The following is a 21,089-nucleotide window of genomic DNA, read 5'->3' on the forward strand; positions in this document are numbered from 1 at the left end:
ACTCTCACTTTAAAATGAGCCATTGGTGCTAATAGACTGCCAGTGACTCCACAATCAAGAATGTTATTCAGGGGGTTGCAGGTTTTTCCCCCTGCACTGAGATGACTAAGTCATTTAGTCTGACCACATAAGGGAAGTGGAGTGGACCTTGAGTCAAGCCCGCTGCCAAGTCACAACACTTGGAGCAGTCGTGAGATGGACAATAATAATTCGCAGGCTCTATATTTGTCCAGCAGGAGGGCCTTAACAGCTGAGAGCGCTAAACCTGAGCATGTAAGAATGTGACTGACTCTAAACTGTTTTGATATACGGCTCCATTGTGAACATACCCAGAATAAACAGATGCCATTTCCTGAGCCGAGACATTTCATTAACTTCATTCCTGCCAAAGCCACACTGACAAGTGATGACATCAGTACTGTTTTGTATGATTAAATAAAAAAAGTGTCAAAATATATCTGAATGTCAGATGTCAGATGTTTCATAGCTGTAGCTGTGTGGATGGCTTTTGGTTATTGTTCAGTCTTTTAGGAAATGGGTCAACAAAGACTTTGACCTTAGTGTATAAAAGCTCAGTAACTGTCAGTATGAATGCACATATACTGGAAGAATATCAGAGGTAAGATATGAACGAAATCATTCATTCTGTGGATTTGCAAAGTTCCAAAAAAACTATTTTTTCATCTTACTAAGTTTAATATACCGTGGTTGTATTTTAAACCAGTTAAACCTGAAATACTCACTCAGATACAAGGCAAACAGGGTGAAAAATCTCCAGTGTTAGGAAACCTCTGCAAAGGAGCAGGAAGACTAAATGTGACTCTGGACCACAATACCAGCCATAAGTTTTTTGTTTTTTAATTAAGATTTATACATCATATGAATAAATAATTTTGTGCTCCAGTGTCACAAATATCACTGCACTGTTACATGATCATACATGGTTTTGTAATAGTATATTTATGAAGACTGATATAAAATAGTTTAAACCAGAATTACAGTAATAAAAGTAGAATTACAATTTTAAATTTTAGACCGCAAATTAGATGAACACACAGAACCATTAACACAATGCATTTATCAGAATCACTATAATTTTTTAAAGGTAGTTTAGATTTTATCATGGATAATAATAATTAAAAATAATAATAATACACACTTATTCAGGTCAATAATTTGTGTGTTTATTCATTTATTGATAAGAAAAAGTGCTCCAATTAAACCATGACATCAACAATCACTTTCTCCATGAGTCAGCAGATGTGAGTCTTTATGTCTCCATATCTATAGCTCTTGGATAGTGCAGCAATTTATTTTACTTTCTTCAACATACACCACTGGTTATGTGTTTGATTTTATTTTTTTAAAGAAGTCTCTATGCTAATCAAGGCTGCATTTATGCATTTATTTGATATAAAAAAAAAAATTTTGTGATGGCAAGGCTGAAATTTCAGCAGTCATTATCCCAGTCTTTAATGTCACACAGTCCTTTATAAATCATTCTAACATGCTGATTTGCTGTACAAGAAACATTTCCCGATATTATAATTTCCTATTATTTAATTTAATCATTTATTTATAAAGTACAAGGTTTGACTGTGCGAGACGTCGTAAATTATAAAAGCAGGACTTGACAACAGAATTAATTTGTCTATCAAACTTGAGATCTGAATCAGACAGCACACCTAGATCTTTCACACATGGAGTAACATGATAGCTTAAATCGCCAAGGTCCAGATCACCAAAATCATAGGAATCACTTAGATCAAACAGCATAACTTTGGTTTTATTCTCATTTAAGGCTAAAAAATTGTGTAAGCAAAAATTTTCACTTCATGCTAGCAAAACCTATATGGAACTTGTATCATTATATTTAAAAGGAAGATATAATTAGGTGTCATTAGCGTATAGGTGGAATGATACTCCATATTTGGAAAAGATGGAACCCAGTGGCAGCAGGTATAGGGAGAACAGTGTTGGTTCCAGAATAGATCCCTGCAGAACACCACAAGAGAGATGTGTGGTTGAGGAAGTGTGTTTTCCAATACAGACAGAGAACATCCTATTAGTTAAAAAAGACTGTAACCAATTCAAAACAGTACCCTGAATGCCTAAAAGATTTTCCAGTCAGGAAATAAGAATAGTGTGATCGACCATGTCAAATGCTGAGCTAAGATCTGAAAGGACCATAGCAACAGCATTCCCTTTATCTGTAGCCAGCATAATGTCTTTAGTAACTTTCAGTAAAGCAGATTCAGTACTGTGTAGTTTTCTAAATCCTAATTTAAAAGTATTGTATAATGAATTAGAATCCAGAAAAGAGTGTAGTTGAGTGCATACAACCTTTTTAAAGATATCTGAAATAAAAGGGAGATTAGAAATTGCTAACCCTAATCAAACACACCTGAGCAGCATGCTAATCAGTGTCAATCAATGTCTTTGGGATCATTCGAAAATGGCAGACAGGTGACTTTAATCAGGGTTGGAGCTAAACTCTGCAGTGCATTGGACCTCCAGGGTAAGATTTGAGGAAGGGGAGGCAGTTGGGAATCGTGCCAGTGCTCAAACACTTATAAAAAATCAGATCATGCCCAATCACAGCCTGTGCCTCAACACTTGACTCAACCAATGACGTGATTGTGGGGCGACACTTAATGTTTGTCTAGAAAACCTAGCTTAAAAACATTCATTTTTCTAAATCCATTTGGACATGCTTGTGACAAGACATTCCACACTTAAGATCTAAAACATTATTCATCCTCCATGACTCCGCATTTCAGCACATGCACCTGAGCTCTTGCATCTTAACTTCAATGCCCTGGCAGGTTAGTCAACCAATGAGCCTCAATGTAACCAAATCATGATTTAAATATATCTGGCAGAGTCAGTCATCATCAGTGCTTATTCAGAACGCCAACAGAAGAGAGGACATACAGAGACACCTGGAGGACAAGAGCTGTAATGAGGAGAGAGGTGGGCAAGTTCTTGGGATAGTTCACACAGAAATGAAATGTTTTTGCAAATAAATTTAGGTCAATATTTAGTGAATGAACCAATGACATTTGACATAAACCCTGGTGTGGCTTTTTTTTTTTTTTTACATATCAGCTGAAAGTGATTTAAGAGTTACAGTGATAATGATGTAAATATAATCACTGCTCACTGCATACAGGTGTTTGATTTAAAAATATCTGATGAAGACGAAGATAATTTGTATATTTTTAGGAGACAATCATATTACGCAATTATTATCTGTACATGTTCACAAATCCCAAACCTCTACAAATTAAACACCACAACATCAGATCCATTTCGTGAATTTTATTTAACATTTTTCAAACTTGTAATACATTATATGCTACATTCATAAAAAAAATGAAGTCATTAGCAATTCCTTTTTTTTATTTTTTAATCCTTCCAACAGCCTAGCATTAAACCCCGCCACTAAAGCTGCTCATATAGCTTGTGAAAAGTTAAATGAAATCACTACCGTGTATGGTTTTCACTGAAATGTACCCCCACCCACAGAATGTTAAGATTAAAGTTCTCAGAAATCATCCTTTCACAAACCAGAGCAAAACACAAGCAGCTACATGCTTCTCTATCAATAGAGGGAGGTGGACAGAAGGAGAACGAGGCGAATAAAAAAACAGGGGCAATGGACATGAGAGGAGAAGCAGAAAATAATAACCAAAAAACACAATCCTAAAAATGTGGAATTTTTTATTTTTTGTCTTTTGTACATGTATGAAGAGTGGCCTGTGAGGGTCAGCCACGTGGTCACATTTATCCATAAAGATCATCATCGTTGTCCTCATTGAAGATGTTGCCTCCACTGCCACCAGAAGAGCCCTGACTTGGTCCACTTCCTCCTTGGTTACTGGATGGGAATCTTATAAAAAAAAAAAAAAAAAAAAAAAGGGGAATTGTGAATGCACGGAAACCAAAATGACATTGACAATCTTCTCCCCTTTATGCACTTAATCCCCAGAGCTCATTTTGTCATTAAGAGAAAAATGCCATCATTCCTTCCTTCATAACAAAACCTGCCACTAAACATAACTTAAGATCTCACCTGAAACTGCCAAAGCCTCTGCTTTGTTGCAGGGTCTGTGCGAACATCTCATATTTGCGGATGTCATTATCGCTGACTGAGCGGCGGGCAAAGCGCATGGCTTCCTCGAAATGGTCCTTTCTAATCTCAGGAACAGGGTCATCCTCCTCCACCTCCTGAATAGCCAATAAACCAACACGTTAGAAAATCCAAACTACAATACTAGTTTTAAATCCATCAAACCATAGTATTTAGGAATCCTCTTAAATATGCTTCAAATTGCTCAACTTTGAAAAGGAAGTGCTTAAAAGGTCAGATAAATGAACAAATGAAAACTCACCATTGCTGAAGGGTTAGTCTGCCTCTCACGTTCCCGTCTGATCTCATTCTCAATAGACTCACGGATGGCTAGTTTACAGGCTCTCTGACAGATCTCAGTCAAGTCAGCTCCGGAAAAGCCATTGGTCATCTTGGCCAAGTAGTCCAGGTCCACGTCCTACACAAAAAGGAATGCATTAATACCCAACAAGTAGATAAAAACCTCATTTAAAAATGACAAAAAACATCCACTTTCACCTTTGAGATGGGAGACTTCCTGAGGTTAGCTTTGAGAATGGACATGCGAGACTTCTCGTCGGGCAGTGGGATGTAGATGAGCTGGTCCAGTCGGCCAGGCCTGAGGATGGCAGGGTCAATGATGTCTGGTCTGTTGGTGGCCCCAATGATGAAGACGTTCTTCTTGCTGGACATACCATCCATTTCTGTGAGGATCTGGTTAATGACTCTGTCAGCAGCGCCGCCACCGTCGCCAGAGTTTCCACCACGAGCCTTAGCAATGGAGTCCAATTCGTCAAAGAAGAGCACACAAGGAGCAGCTTGACGAGCCTGGAGAAAGACAGACAGCAGGACCATTTTCATTTTAGCTGCTGCAAGAACAAACAAGATCAGTAGACCCATAGCGTTTAAGCATAATTGGTCTTACTACACATTGAAAATCAGTCTGAAACATCCGGACAGAAAATACAAAAAGACAAACCTTGTCAAAGATCTCACGGACATTAGCCTCTGATTCTCCAAACCACATGGTGAGCAGTTCTGGTCCCTTGATTGAGATGAAGTTGGCCTGGCACTCATTGGCAATGGCCTTGGCCAGCAGGGTCTTACCACAACCTGGTGGTCCATAGAACAGCACACCCTTGGATGGGGTCATGCCAAACTTAAGGAATTTGTCTGGATGTTCCACTGGGTACTAAAAAAGACAGAAAATATTGATAAGGATATGTAAATGAAAGTTTTCAAGTGTAGCTGTGAGAGCATTTTGTTTTCCGATATACGAACAAGACATTGTGTGCTCAGTACCTGCACCAGCTCCTGCAGCTCTCTCTTGACATCATCAAGGCCACCAATATCCTCCCAGGAGATGTTGGGCACCTCCACAACAGTCTCTCTCAGGGCAGATGGGTTGCTCTGGCTAAGAGCCCACTGTTAGGTAGAAGAGGGGGGCAAATCAATAACTTCTTTAGTTTCTGAATGCAATTTTCTCACATTTGATTGGTCAGATGGTTGTAATAGTAATGAAGATCCTCACCCTGAAGTCATCCATTGTTACAGCCAGGGAGTTCATAACCTCTGCATCAATGGTCTCATCCTCCAGATCAATGAGGTCCATTTTCTTTCGAATGGCTTGCAGGGCAGCCTCTGAGCAAAGGGCAGCCAGATCAGCACCCACATGGCCATGGGTCTCATTTGCAACCTAAAGGCAAATTCATATACAAAAACAAACAAAAATAAAAACCAATTCAAAATTGGTTCAATTCAAAATGACAGTAGCATCTATAACACTTCCTACGCACCCAAATTTGACAGGGCACGAGGCTCCAATTATTTGGTGCCCTAAATAATTAAGCATGCAATGGGACTCAAACCTGACCTGGCCTGTTAAAAACAAGTATTATATAAAAGCAAGTTAAAACAAACCGAAACAGCAGATTAACCTGATCACTACTGATCGGTAATATCTCTATTCACAGAGACTAAATTGAGACCTATGTAAATGCATTATTTCAGGGAGATGCATTTAAAATTTTTAATCCACTTGGCTCAAAAACGGAGTGGGCAGAATTGAACGGGCTTGATGCTCCTGCCAGTGCCTGATTAAGGAGACCCAGTTTAAATGAAAGTAAATCGTCAATGAGCACTGAATGTTCTGACATCCTCTGAAACACACCTGCTCCAGATCAACATCATCTGCAAGCTTCATGTTCTTGGTATGGATCTGAAGTATCTCAAGTCTTCCAGTAGCGTCTGGAATGCCGATGTCCACCTCTCGGTCAAAACGCCCTGAAATCAAGAGGGGGTTAGATCATCCCTTCTAAGGTGCACTGACTGTACAAAGAAGCCCGAACATCAAATGGAAATGTCTTGGCAAAAGATTTTATTCTTTACAGAGCAGCACATGAGCAAAGTGATCTCACCAAATCGCCTGAGAGCTGGGTCAATGCTGTTGGGTCGGTTAGTGGCTGCCATGACAATGACATGAGCCCTTTGTTTCAGTCCGTCCATCAGAGTGAGCAGCTGAGACACAATGCGCCTCTCCACCTCACCATGAGTCTGAGGAAACAGATGAGAACCATTTACTGCAATAACCTCTAAATAGACACTCACACGCAAACATCTCAGATAAGAGGTTGTTTTAAAGTAGTATGCATTGGAGCGGATTGCTTAACATTTAGAACCGAACAAGCATTTTGAATAAAGTTTTAAAATAAACAAGGACATTATAGCACATTTTTCATTAAAAAAAAAAAAAAAAAAAAAAGTACATGCTGCTAATAATGTGCATTCAAGTCATTCCACTGGATTCCAGTTAAAGGGGTCATATGATGCGACTTCAATTTCCCTTTCTCTTTGGGGTGTTACAAGCTCATGGTGCTTAAAGATGATCTATAAATTCCAAAGACTAAGTCTCAATTTCTAAAGAGGATTCAACTTTGTTTTTAAACTTTATCAAAGTTAAGACTCTGCCACAACCCCTAAAACACCTCGTTCAAACACGCCCCCACATGTCTACGTCACTGTGGAAATTTGCATAAAGCTGACCAAATGTCCACACAAAGAAAGAAGGCGTGGTTTCAGTAACTGCAGTTAGTGTTGAAGCAGCCATGTCAGTGAGATGCTGTTAGTATCTAGGAGAAAAAAAAAAGCATTTGACCTTCCGAAAGTAGATGCATTTAGGAATCTTTAAGATTTCAATAGAACAGCAACGCATTTTATGGACGACCATTTCATGAAACTAGGAGAGGAGGTAATTCTGACTTTGCTACACAATCCGGCGCTTCTGAATCAGCTACTAAGTATGTTTTGTTGTTAGTTTAAGTATTTGCTATTGACCTTCTCAAATGTGGATTTTTGTGTGTCATGTGGGTGTGTGTGTGAGCGCGTGCGCACGTGAGAGACCGTCCGTGGCTTGTGTACTGCAAACACATATCCGCTTCATCACTGTCTTTCACGTGACTCTGTTCCCCTTTCGGGCTTGAACTTATGGTAAAACTAAGGACATTATTAACTGTCTTTACATTTATTTTTGAAAGATTAAGCTCGAGATTATGGAAAGGGGCGTTACAATTCCAACGAGTGCTTGGTGTTTGGGCCAATCACAATGCACTGGTTCAGCTGGCCAATCAAAGCAGACTGTGCTTTTCAGAAGTTTGTAGAAAACTACATGTTTGAGAGAGGCGGGGCATAGTCGACCTACTATAATGTGCAGTATTTGAAAAATAATGTGTTTTTTGAACATTAAAGCATGTCAACATGTGTCACACCAAATACACAAAATAATGAACTTAAAAAAAAACATCCAATGACCCATTTAAAGCAGAACATAATATTCAGGATTAAATCAAGTATGGTGATCACAGGAGCAAGTATTATAAATAAGCCTTTATTTCTATATTCATTTTAAATTTAGCTCTGCGTTTTGTCACTTTTTAGTACATACACTTCTCATAGTTTTAGTACTTCATCCTCATTCCACTTAATAGTCAAGACACTTTCAAATTCCTGTAACATTCGTTTTTATCCTATATTTATATTTTTTCAACTTCATTTTAATTAACAAAACGGACTTCAACAGTTTTTAATAAAAAAAAAACTGTTCTTTTCAGTGATTTTTTGTTTTTTAAACTGCGAGAGCAGGCAAAAAAGGGGCTGCATGGAATTAAGAATTTGTAACAATGTTTTGGCAGAAACAGCCTTTGACAGAAAAGTTTCTATAATATTAAATATCACACATTTAAAAAAAATATGAGCATAAAGAATAAGAGATGATTATTTGCACAAGAACCACCACTCAGGAATCTTACCTTCTCTCTTTTTGGTGCAATGGCATCAAGTTCATCAATAAAGATGATGGCTGGTGCGTTCTTCTCTGCTTCCTCAAAAGCCTTGCGCAAATTGCTCTCAGATTCTCCTGCCAGTTTACTCATGATTTCAGGTCCTGGGATCATCAAACGTTTTTGTCAAGATTTCAAAATGTACTTTGTATTTTTTTTTTAAGCCATTCAAGATTAATTTAGGCATATTTTTATTCTGTGTTGTCATCCGCACCATTGATGAGGAAGAAGAATGCTCCAGTTTCATTTGCCACAGCACGAGCGATAAGAGTCTTTCCAGTTCCAGGGGGTCCATAAAGCAGAATGCCACGGGGAGGCTGAACACACAAGAAGTTATTGAAACCTCCAATTGCAAACTTTAATAGAGGTAATTGTCAGAGTGCAGATAATTACCTTCACTCCAATAGCCTTGAAGAGAGCTGGGTGTCTCAGAGGTAGCTCCACCATTTCTTTGATTTGGGCGAGCTGTTTCCTTACCCCTCCGATGTCATCATAACCCACCTCATTCAGAGACTCTTCCTCATCCTGCAAACAAGCGGGAGGATACATTCAAAACACACTTCATGTGCCCTTACCCCATTCAGTTCATTTTAAACCATGACAAAATTAAAAAGGTTTGTCAATCTACTGACCTCTCTCTTGATGGGTTCCCCCTCACAGTGGATCACGGTGTCTGGGGCCACAATACAGTATGGGCTGGGGTCGGTCTCCACCACTTTGAACTCCACAGCGCGCATGCCTCCTCTGACCAGGAAAATATCACCTACGGAAAAAGCAAAACCAAACTCGTTAATATCGAAACATTTTTAAATTTGTTTTAAACACCAACTGCAGCTCATGCTGTCTTAAACCACAAATTTATACTAGGTCTTTAAACACAGCTGATATTTTAGATCAAATCCATCAGGTGATGAATCTGAGTTCATGGCAAGCACCACGATACACCAATTTAACTTGAATCCACAGAAGAACAAACAAACAAAACAAAAAAAACAGTTGTGCATAGTAACCCAAATTAAGTAGACGGTTTAAATGTTTTTGAAAAGTCTCTTTTGCTCACAAAGGATAATTTAAATAATAAAAATGCTACAATTTCAAATTGTAAAACAACAATACTAATAAATAATAAAAAACGTTTTAATTTAAATTCATTTTAAAATGTAGTTTATTCCAGTGATAACACTGAATTTTCAATAGCCAATAGCCAATAATAAAATGTATACCATTATAAAGTCTGTTACTTGATCAGTTTAATGCATCCTTGCGATGAGTCTTCCAAAATAAAAAAAAAACTACTCACCCCAAACTTTTGCATGGGAGTGTACATGCATTTAAAACATAAAAATAAACATTGTGCAGTTTGACTTAAATTAACAGAATAAAAATATCCTGTTATATTACTTTTATAATTCTATAAAGATATATTTACCTTTACGGATTGGTCGGTAGGCCTCCAAGAAGTAAGGCTTAAGATAGACCTCAAACAGGTTACCAGTGATGCCCTCCACTGTGTCATCGACGGGCAGAACGTGAATGCGCTTTCCATATTTCACATCTGGACATGGCTGAATACTGAAAACCAGAAAGATGTACAGATAAATTATCCATATATTCTGAGGTACAGTTTGATATATCTAGTATTATAGTACTGCCAATAAGAAGAACTCTAAAATTACGGAAACAACATTCCCAGGACCTTTCAGTCATTATATTTAATGAAAGTTTAGACAGAAAACAGTCTTACCTGATGACATCGCCAAGTCGCACCCTAAGGTTGTTGCGGACCACCCTGTTCATGCGAACCTTTTCGTCGGAGCAGGTGTCATCAGACAGGACGATGCAAACGGTCTCCCTCCTCTTCTTGCCCTTCAACAGAACTGTGTCTCCTCTAAAGAGCTGGAGCTCATCCATCTTTGCCTGAAAGAGCAGAGAAAATGTGATGGGCATATAAAGACCTCACACAATTGAAAAATGAAACCTCTAATTTTTATTCATTTAAAATGTAACTCAAGATGGTACCTGAGAGAGAGAGACAACACTGTTGTCTTCATTGATGGATTCATCAACAATCAACCTATTTGGCCTGTTCTTCTGCTTCAGAATGGCAGTGGAAAGATCGTCATTTTTGGATCTGTAAAGAAAATAACATTTTAAAGCAGTGGCTCTCAACTTTTTTTTACTCAAAAGAACCGATATTGTCCAATACATTATTCAGATTCTCCCCATACTTGCTAGAAGTTTTCCTCTGGTATTCCAGCTGTAATTATGACAATGATGCTGATTCACAATTTATAAAAATAAAAAAAATAAATAAATAGGTGGAGCTGTTATTAAAAGAAACTTGATTTGAGAATATTCTGCATTTTTTCCCCGATAAAAACAATAGTTGTCGAGGGGGAAATGTGATCTCAGTTAATTTGTTTTTCCAGTATTTAAACAGGTTTGTTTCAATTGAATAAATGTTTAGAACTTCAGCAGAATGACAGTTGAGTCTCAGACACCATTCACTGTTATTAGCTCAGAAAGGGGGTAAAGTTAATACAATAAATATGTAACCAACACTGGCTGTTATTGAACAAACGTGCTTTTGTGTTCTACAGAACACATTCACAGAGTTTTAAAACAAAATGAATTAGACTTAACGATTCTCACTTGTCAGGTATATTGTCCCTATAACAAGGTTTTACATTTCTCAGGTGTTCACCAGAGACAAATAGTTGCTATTTTATTTCTTTCAGTATCACTTAAGGCGAAAGTGAAAGATGCTTTACGCTTCATTTGAAGTAGTACTTTCATGAAGAAAAAAGAAAAAAAGAAAAGAAACATTGCATATCATCCTGTCTGTTACGATGGAGTCGATGGATAAGTGCATTCTGCTCGTTTACACGTTTGTCAAGATCAAGTTACTCCAGAGCTTTCCACAAAACACTGGACTGAAAGCCGTAATGATCCGCTAGATTTAGGCCAGGATGAAGTCCTGAGCAAGGCCTTAAGTGTAGCTGATCCCGCAGAATACAACAATTTAAGATATATTTTTATAGAGCTTTTCTGAAAAGACAGTGAACAAGAAGCAAGAGAGTTATCAGACAGACGTCAAAAGGATGCGGCGAACAGCGCGTGTGTAAATAAGCTAACAACACTGTCACAGCTAACAGACAACACACGTTAGGTCTACATACTACTGAACTGCACAATTCACTACCTCACACAAGTGTTAGTTTTGGTCGTGTACGCGATCTAAGCATGTATCGGTCAGGTAGATGTTGTATATTCCTTCAGTGTGTGATGTGAGCTAGCAGCAGTTAGCCATCTGTTAGCAGTGGCCAATGACACAGCAAATGCTGCTACGTGACATGTGAAGCTCAAACCGCTGAAATACAATTATTTTAGCGTTTATAAAAGCTCTAGAGTCCGGTGTAGTTAGTATCTAACAGTTAACGTCACATCTTGTCAAGTTGTTTTCGGTTTGATGACTGAAATATCCAGATCACAGGATTTATAAGCATCAACTGCTACTTTATGAATTTAACGTCACACAAAGCCGGTTTGACGCTTTAGTTCGTTTTGTTGCTTATTCAATGCTTCAATATTATAGAGAATTAAAGGGATCTATATTTATGAAGCGGTATACGGGTCGTTTAAGTGTGCTGTATGTGTTTATCCGATCAGTCGCCGGTGATGCCGGTGGGCCGAGAGCCTTCAACATATGCGGAGATGACTCAGTCCGGTTAGCTTCCATGCTAAACACAGCTGATCTTAGCCTCGTAGTCGCATTAAAACTCCCGCAAAAGTTTTAATCAGTGCTGAAAACGTTAGTATCTGAAGAGAGCGAAATTGTATAAATTTAACGCTAAGTTACATGTGCGCTCGGTAGCGTGTAACGTTAAACTCGCACTCTTCATTGATCAGCGTTCAGGATGCGTTCGTTTTTTAGCTCCATGGCTAACGTTAACTGGTACTCAAAAAAAAAAAAAAAAAACTATGATCGCACTAAATATGACATCAAATTTATTTTTACTTACTCTCCACCCGAAGCCATATTGCTTCTCCCGAAAAAATATATAAATAGTTGATGGAAACGAGTAGCTCTCTTGAGTGACCGATTCCAACCTTCACACTAGCTTTTAACCTGCACTGGATTAGCCTGCTAACATCAACTCTGCGGAGTAAAAGTTTCCTCGCCCATTGAATGATGAGCCAATCAGAGAACACATTGCGATTGCTTGCGCTGAGTGATTGGCCAATCGCGACCCGAACGTGGTAAAGCGCAATCACCATTGGTCCGGGTGGCTTTCACTGTTGATTGTGATTGGTTTATTTTCTGCTGCGTTGTGAATTGTCTCTTTTGGATTGGCTCAGGACGGTCTTAGGTGCAGAAGTGACGGAGACGAAGTGTCAAAATGCCACAATTGCCAAATAGGCCACGTTTCCCAACAAGTTAGGTAATCTAAATAAAGCACACAAAACACCAAATATATGTATTCGAGATATTTTGTGTAATAATTTAAATGAGCTGCAATGTAGAATAATGTAGTGAATGCGTATATACTATTATTGTCATTTCAAATTTACTTACACGTGAAATAAGAATTAAGTTAAATGACAGTTTTAAGTTAAATAAAATATTTTTCGGAGCTTATTCGTTTCAAAGGCAAGGCAAGTTAATATAGCAGACTTATATATATATATATATATATATATATATATATATATACAGACACACATTTCATTCACAATGGTAATTCAAAGTGCTTTTCATAAAAGTAATTAATAATCATAAAAGTAAATTTTAATAATCATAAAAAATAATCACAATAAAACAAGGAAATTAAAAACTTTTTAAATTATCTAAAATTAATTAAAACACTTTAGAAAAATATTATACAGAAAATACAGTGCAATCAGTTCATTCAATGAATGCAGAGCTAAACATCAGTTTTGAGTCTAGATTTTAAAGAAATCAGCTCATCTGATCTCTTCTTGAAGCCGATTCCAACTGCGGGTGGCATAACTAAAAGCAGACTCCCCTTGTTCTTTGTGAACCCTGGGTATTTCTGACTTGATCCTAATGATCTGAGTGGTCTGTCAAGTTTATATTCAGTGCACATATCTGCCATGTTTTAGGTTCTAGGCCATTGAGTGATTTATAAAGCAGTAAAAGTACTTTAAAATATATCCTAAATATAACTGGCAGCCAGTGTAAGGACCTGAGGACTGGTGTGATATGCTCAGATTTTCTGGTTCTAGTCAGAATCCTGGCAGCAGCGTTCTGGAAGAGCTGCAACTGTCTAATGATCTTGTGAAGGCCGGTGAAGAGACCATTACAATAGTCCACCCTGCTGGTGATAAAGACATGAATTAGTTTCTCCAAGTCTTGACTGGAAACATCTAATTCTTTTCTAATTCTAATTCTGTTTTTGAGATTATAGTATTCCGATTTAGTTACTGCTTTGACATGACAACAGAAACTAAGATTCCTGACGTGATCTTTATTTGTTAGACCCCTTAGACAATTTGGTTCTTACACATTATTTGACTAAGTGGAAGCATCTACAGGCTAAACAAGAGCGGTGCAAGAACTGAGCCTTGTGGGATTCCGCATTTCATGGATGTCCACTTAGACTTATGCTCTCCTATACTCATATAATAACCTCTCCCTTCTAGGTATGACCTGAACCATTTGAGCATCATCCCAGAAAGCCAGACCCAGTTTGTTATGATTGACAGTGTCGAACGCAGCATTGAGATCTACTAGTACCAGCACTGATATTTTGCCACAATCAGGATTTAAGTGAATATCATTTATTATCTTAATGAGCAGTGATGCGGTCAGAAACCAGCTTGAAAATTGTCCAGGTATCCATTTGAGTTTAAGTAGTAGTTAAGATGATTGAAACAACCTTTTCAATTATTTTGCCTATAAAAAAGGAAGATTTGACAAAGAAGATTTGATATTGGTCAATAGTTGCTAAATATGCTGTTATCAAGATTGCTCTTTTTCCAGAAGGGGCTTAACAACTGCAGTTTTCAGGGAGTAAGTGGATAAGTCCCAGAAAGAAGTGAGTCATTTACCACTTCTAAGAGATCTGCATATAAACAGTTTAACACACTTTAGTGTCAAGGGCGCAGGTTGACCATTTAAGGTGCTGTACTATTTCTACCAAAATTTTGCTATCAATTACTTAAAAACAGACATAGACACTGCTTTTTGAAGTAGTGGTCAAATTTTTCTGACCTCTGCATAACTTGAGGATGTGCTAATCACCTTTCTAATATTACTATTTTCTAAAAAAAGAATGAAGCAAATTCACTGCATTTGCTGTCGGAGAGCATTTCAATGGGAATCTGACTTTGGGGTTTTGTTGGTCTCTCTGTTATTGTTGTTTAAGTAGTGTTTATAAGGTTGGAGAAGAATGTCTAGAGATGCTATAGTGAATTTCAAGTTTCGTCTTCCGCCACATCCACTTAGCTTTTCTGCATTGCCTTTTCATACTCTGTACTGCTGTTAATTTTCTCCAAGGTGCTTTTTGTCTGCCAGTCTTCTTACTGACTTTTGCAGGATCAATCTCGTCAATAATATTACTAACTTTTGAGTTAAAGGAATCAAGGAGAAGATCAACAGTCTCTGCAGAAATGCTTGGCGTTAAAAGATATAGCCTTCATAAATGGCACACTAGTGTTCTCATTAATGCATGTCTTTCTGAGAGACAGATCTAGATTCTAGATTATGTAACTTTTATTTATGATAAACTTCATTTGAATGCAGATGATCGCAAGTAATACAGCCAAAGCCTATGGTTAATATAATAATTTAATAATGTAATTATTTCTATAATAAATAATATAATAATTTTTTTAATTCAAAATAAAATATTAATGAATAAATCTCTGATTATCCCGGGTTTGCTATGGTCATAAGGTTTGTTTACACATTAAATTTGTGGCCACGAGTTAAAAAATGCTGTTCCCTCAAAATTAAAAGTTGTGGCTACGAGAAATGGATGTCGTTCCCTCAACACAGCATCTTGAAGCCACAACATAAGGATGTCGTTACCACGACAAAATGATCTTGTGGCCACGACATATTATCATATTCCCACGAGTTATTATGTTGTGGCCATGACAAAACTAAGTAAACCAATGTCTTCTTAGGGGCACCGTATCATAGTACTGTTGCACTGCAGCTGTCTTCTAGCCATGTTTAATTTAAAAACATAAACAAGTTGTTTGTCATGATTTAGTCATTTATCAGAAATTACTTTTTTTTTTTAATGAAATCATAGATTCAAAAATAAGATGCTATTCAGAGAAATTGGCAAGCATTAGATATACAATAGATATACAAAATGGAATGTTACATGGTTACATCTGAAAAGGAATTTAGACAACAAAAACTGTCTTTCCTGTATGTAGCTGTGGTTTGGATGCCCCCAAAAAGTACATTTAGTAGAGAGCATCATTTCTGACATCTCTCGTGTCTTTTTGGCTTGAATGTATTCCACAATCTTATTCTAAAACTCATTGAAGTTAAAAACTGCGTCATCTGGCCATAGCTGCAAATACAGCGGCAGCTTTCTGAAACGCAAGTTAAAAGATTACTGAACATTTATCATACCAGTTACAATCTCTTAGATTCCAACGATGTGCAACTTCCCAATATGAAAAGTCATATTATGATAAGAGTACACTATCACTAGTGCTGTCAAATGATTAATCACGATTAATCACATCCAAAATAAATGTTTTTGTTTACATAATATGTGTGCTGTGTATATTTATTATGTACATATAAATACACACACATGCATGTATATATTTAATAAAAAGATGTTACTTTATATATTCAATATTTTTTACATGAATGTAAATATATATACACATACATATTTTCTAAATATATGCTGTGTGTCTTTATATATACATAATAAATATACACAGTAGATGCACATATATTATATATATATATATATAAAAAAAAGTATATTTTGGATGCGATTATTCACAATTAATCGTTTGACAGCACTAATTATCACACAAGTTAACAATATTGACTTTTTTTGATAGCTTATACTGACTTAGGTGCATCTGAATTATAATTGGCTTCTTTCCAGTGTGCTGATGCTGCCTCTCTACGATCAAGCCTCCACAAGACCTCAGATAGCAACATCTTAATACTCTTACAACCTAGTGAAATTCAACTTTACATGTACATTCGAGATGGACAGTGCAATGCATCACACTAATCACAACAAACTCTCACAAATTCACTATAATAATAGCATATCAGATGCCTGGTGTCTTTCAACTGACCTCCTTCCAGAAAGCAGAGCCCTCTGCCAGCCAGTGCTTGTCCTTTTGCTGCTTCCAAAGTCGCCATTCTTTCAACCATTGCTTCAGTGTTTACAAGATGTTTTTGTTTCCAGTCTAAAAGTTTGATGAAACTGTGTAAGTAATGGTACATGAAGCAAGTGCACACCTCAAATGTGGCCTCAGTAGGCTAAAGACAGAAAAACAGCTTACTTCATCTCTTGAAAGTAGATCTGTTATTAATAGATACATACCCCTTGAAGACCCCAGGATAAAAATATTTAATAGTTAAATATATCTATAAGTCTGCTTTTCCAAAGATCTTATTACCGGGCAACACTTCACAAACAAAAGCGGATATGATTAGTATGAAAACACAATTTTGTTAGAGCAGCAGTAAGACTGGAAAGAGAGAGATTACTTGACTTTCTGTGTAATGAACACCTTCACCAAATTATTAATCGCTCTGAATGGAAAGAAAAAGAACATAAGAAAAACTATTTGACATATTTCACAAAACTTGGTTTCCCAACACAGCTAGGAACTAAATGAACGCACCTTGTGAAATTTGTAATTGCCTCTTTGGTGTTCTTCAGTTTCTAGTGATCTTGTGCTTGAAGGAGACGGGCTGCACCAGCCCATAAAACAAAGTCCACATTTTCAAGAACAACATCAGAATCAGCTACATTTTGTTTTTCATCAGCATCAAGCAGCAGTCTCTCAGGAATGAAGTCCAAAGTGCTGGTGTTGACCTCCTCACAGAAGCAAATCCTGCTTCAAGGTAGACCACTGGGATTTCAGGAAAAGTAGCACCTTCTCCTGTGTGTATCTGAAACAGAGACATTCTGAATCAGCTATATTGCTTCATAAGCACCATTTCTGAATGTGATGCCTTTTGAATTTGAAAAATCCTTTAATGTTTGAAACAATCCTTCAGGTGTCAGGTACTTACTTGTTTACATATACCGGTACTTTGTTGAAACTAGGCATGATATATGGACCCTAGGCACTTACAATTTATTTATTTATTGTTTTTATCGGTCCAAGTGCTCACAAAAAGCTAAATTTGGGTGCTCCACCACAAAAACAAAAAACAAACAAACAAAAAAACAAAGAAGGCACACCACAGCTCCAGAGATAGAAAAATATTTATGTTCTCACCACAGGTGACGTATCGATCTTAGATGCTCTTTATCAGACTGATCGAAACATCACCTGTGGTGAGAACATATATCACTGCTATCATAAGTAGTTATAAGAAGAAGAAAAAGCTGAAAATGTACTTACCATCAGGCCATCCAAAATGTATTTGTTTCTTCACCTGAACAGATTTGGAGAAATCCAGCATTACAGCACTTGCTCACCAATAGATCATTTGCAGTATTGGGAATGTGAGTCTCATAAAAGCATCCCTTAAATTGACAAGAAATTCACACAACTTTCTTAAGAGAAAAGCTGCATGTTTGTTAGAAACGAAACCATCATCAAGGTGATTTAACTTTAAACTGTTGCTTTGGGCCAAAAAAACAGTCCATAATCCATAAAAACACTTCCTCCAGTCAAAAAGTTGATCCCCTGTTGTCCTTTCACATCAAGATCCCCTGACATTTCTGTTTAGAACAGTTTGGACTGTTTTCTCTATAAACTGTACTTTATTTGTGCATGTTTCCATCCTGATTCAGATGAGACTTTTTCAATGGAGAAAGCAATATTATGGATAAATTATTATGGATACTTGTATTTTAGGTGGAAGCAATAGTTTGACATTAAAAATGTCTTGATGAATTTGTTAATTATAAACATGCATTCTTTCACTTCACAAGACATTAATTGATGGACTGAAGCGTATGAAATGTGAATTACTGTGATGTTTTTATCAGCTGTTTGAAGTCATTCTGACGGCACCCTATCACTGCAGTGGTGCAAATGATGTAATGCTGAATTTATTTAATTCTGCTCCGATGAAGAAACTCATCTGCAACTTGGATGACCTGAGTGAGCAAATGTAAAAAATAAATAAATACATTTTTAATAAATGCAAATGCACTTTCAAAGATGATGTAAATCACAAGATACACTGCAGAAAATTAAAAATCATTATTGAAAAGAATCAATCAGTTGTGTACAGAATGACTTACTGAGTAAAGAAGATGCAAGGCCTCGATTTCTGCCTTTGGATTGCCAAATTGTCTGAACACCAGAGCACTTTGATAAAGTGCACTATGGCAAGCACAATCCAGCTCCAAAGCCTTCCTATAAAAGTGGAGAGCACAATGGGGCTGGCCCTGCAGGGACATAAGTAACAGAGCCACTGAGAGCGCCTGGCCTCAAGATAGCAACTGTTCGCTCAAATTTTGAATCAGTTCATCTAATCCAACAAACAAACTTAATCAAATATAAACAGAAATTGGTTCAGGAACTGTTGATTAAAGATTTTGTCTGTTTAGGTCTATTCAGTTCAGGGTTCATTGGATAGGAATTGTAGAACAGATATTTTTACCAGCTTAGCAAAACTCTGACCTGAAAGGGTGTGGATCTGTGCCAAGAGACTTCCTGAAAAATGTCAAGGGCCTCAGAATATTTTTCCATCTTCATCTGTTCCACCCCTAAACCAGCATAAGCATTTTAAGGTTAATGTCAGTTCTACTATTCATTATGTTTTAAATGGCAATAAAGATATGGGATGTATTTCTTGTGAAAAAATTTACATAAACATTTTATCACATTATCTATATCAAATAGATATAGAATACAGTCTTTGGAACTTTACAGATCTTCTTTATGCACCAAGAATTGAAATCACATCATATGTCCCCTTTATAAACAACAATATTTACATTAACAAATGATCATTCTTAGGTCACATTAATAGGTAATTTCATGTTTACAACTGATTTGCAACTGATTGATGTATTTAATAAAATACTGTTACATTATTGTTTGTTAGGGGGCAATCTTATAAATGAGGTATAAACCAGTGTTTCTCAACACCTGAATCCTGAGATCCAGGAGCCTCTACAGCTACAGAAAAACAGAAAGGCAGGGGAAACATAAAACACATATTAAATGCGTTTGAGACTCTCCTCTGTTTCAGAAACGTATTTTATGAAACTGTCATTTCAAGTTCGAGTCGTTCAGTAGCTGCTGGTATTCCTGTGTAAACACAATATGGTTATGAGCTTGAAATATACGTTGAATATGGTTAAGCTTCTATCACCAGTCATCAAAATAACACAAAAATACCTCGAACAGCATCGCTTCAGAACATTCCGATTTGGTTCAGTATTTCTCACTAAAGTCAAATATTACGGTAAACGATAAAATATTAATTTTACAATGGCACGTTAACTTAAACTTAACGTTACCCTCCAAGTCAAAATGATGCTGTTATTCTCCTTACTCCATCTATAAACTAAACAGGGAACGAAAGACATGACAAAGTCTAGAAACAGAGGCAACCAAATTGGCACCTAATACTTCATATCTACTGTATAAAGCCACAGCCCATTCTTATTTCTGAAACAGATTCAGCACCAAAGCCGCTCTACCTTCCTCACCTGATTCGAAATTTCGAACTTTCCCTTTACCAAGTCTAAACTAATGATTAACGATACAGCGCCATCTGCTGTTGGGGATGCATTAGTCTAACATTAAAAATGTCAATAGAGACATACAAAAGATAGTAAATTGTTTAATACATATTGGACAAAGAGGGGAGTAAAAGTTAATTTCTTAAAAAATAATAATTAAATATTTTACCATGTTCAGTTTTAACGTGTTATATGAAATCTTATGTATTTTCTCAAAAAAAAAAAAAAATGTTTTATGCTTATCACCCAATGGGTCAACATCATCATGTAAAAGTAGAAAATATCATTCACTTAAAATGAAGGCTACAGAATGTTTTTACAATTATTTTCTCCATATATTCCCCGTATAAATACATCAGACAGAAAACTTTGCAGTGCTGAAAAAAAGAAACATATTTTGCTCGTCATCTCACATGTATTAAATGCAGAAGTCAGATTATTTGTCCAGTGTTGCTAGCTACTTATATGAGCTACTTAAAATTGATAAAACTATGTAAAAATAACAAACGATTTATTTGTGTACATGTAGGATATTATGGGTGTGACAAAATAAATAAATAAATAAATAAAAAATCTCACAAGAGCCTAAAAACATTCTAGTCATAATCTTTAATTTCAAATGTCATAATTTCTTTATTAATAGTATTATTATTAAGAATAAGACGAAGAATGAGACGTGCCATGTTTGCATATGTAAATACTTGCTTGTTTCTACGGATCTCCGTCATCTCTGCACTCATATATGTA

General features: G+C 36.7%; 1 protein-coding gene and 1 long non-coding RNA gene across 12 annotated transcripts; both read right to left on the reverse strand.

The window, feature by feature from the left end:
* Nucleotides 1-3,306: 3,306 nt before the first annotated feature.
* Nucleotides 3,307-12,630, reverse strand: LOC127958110 (transitional endoplasmic reticulum ATPase). The gene is made up of 17 exons (XM_052556897.1): nucleotides 12,468-12,630; nucleotides 10,465-10,576; nucleotides 10,190-10,362; nucleotides 9,875-10,017; nucleotides 9,078-9,208; nucleotides 8,839-8,970; nucleotides 8,660-8,762; nucleotides 8,416-8,549; nucleotides 6,529-6,664; nucleotides 6,282-6,394; nucleotides 5,643-5,807; nucleotides 5,414-5,536; nucleotides 5,091-5,303; nucleotides 4,631-4,939; nucleotides 4,395-4,550; nucleotides 4,076-4,230; nucleotides 3,307-3,892 (listed from the first exon to the last, which is right to left on the reverse strand). Exons 1-17 carry the CDS (start codon nucleotides 12,482-12,484, stop codon nucleotides 3,787-3,789), a joined length of 2,421 nt encoding a protein of 806 aa, XP_052412857.1. The 5' UTR covers nucleotides 12,485-12,630; the 3' UTR covers nucleotides 3,307-3,786.
* Nucleotides 12,631-13,212: 582 nt separating this feature from the next.
* On the reverse strand, nucleotides 13,213-21,028 carry LOC127957409 (uncharacterized). Of its 11 annotated transcripts, none has more exons than XR_008153793.1 (8): nucleotides 19,996-21,028; nucleotides 19,273-19,905; nucleotides 18,891-19,037; nucleotides 18,616-18,743; nucleotides 18,040-18,073; nucleotides 17,311-17,581; nucleotides 16,756-17,218; nucleotides 13,213-13,784 (listed from the first exon to the last, which is right to left on the reverse strand). It is a non-coding gene; the product is annotated as an uncharacterized LOC127957409 (long non-coding RNA). The 11 variants fall into 11 exon arrangements; XR_008153789.1 differs by having other exon boundaries at nucleotides 18,040-18,164; XR_008153791.1 differs by having other exon boundaries at nucleotides 16,756-16,869; nucleotides 16,966-17,218; nucleotides 18,040-18,743.
* Between the last annotated feature and the right edge of the window lie 61 nt (nucleotides 21,029-21,089).

Source organism: Carassius gibelio, chromosome B5, assembly GCF_023724105.1.
Source record: "Carassius gibelio isolate Cgi1373 ecotype wild population from Czech Republic chromosome B5, carGib1.2-hapl.c, whole genome shotgun sequence".
Taxonomy (NCBI): domain Eukaryota; kingdom Metazoa; phylum Chordata; class Actinopteri; order Cypriniformes; family Cyprinidae; genus Carassius; species Carassius gibelio.

Excerpts from the sequence above, each read along its gene's own strand:
- LOC127958110 (XM_052556897.1), bottom strand. Across the intron at positions 10,363-10,464 it reads GTGTTGTCTCTCTCTCTCAG|GCAAAGATGGATGAGCTCCA; the intron begins GTACCATCTTGA and ends CTGCTCTTTCAG. Across the intron at positions 9,209-9,874 it reads CTACCGACCAATCCGTAAAG|GTGATATTTTCCTGGTCAGA; the intron begins GTAAATATATCT and ends CTTTTTCCGTAG.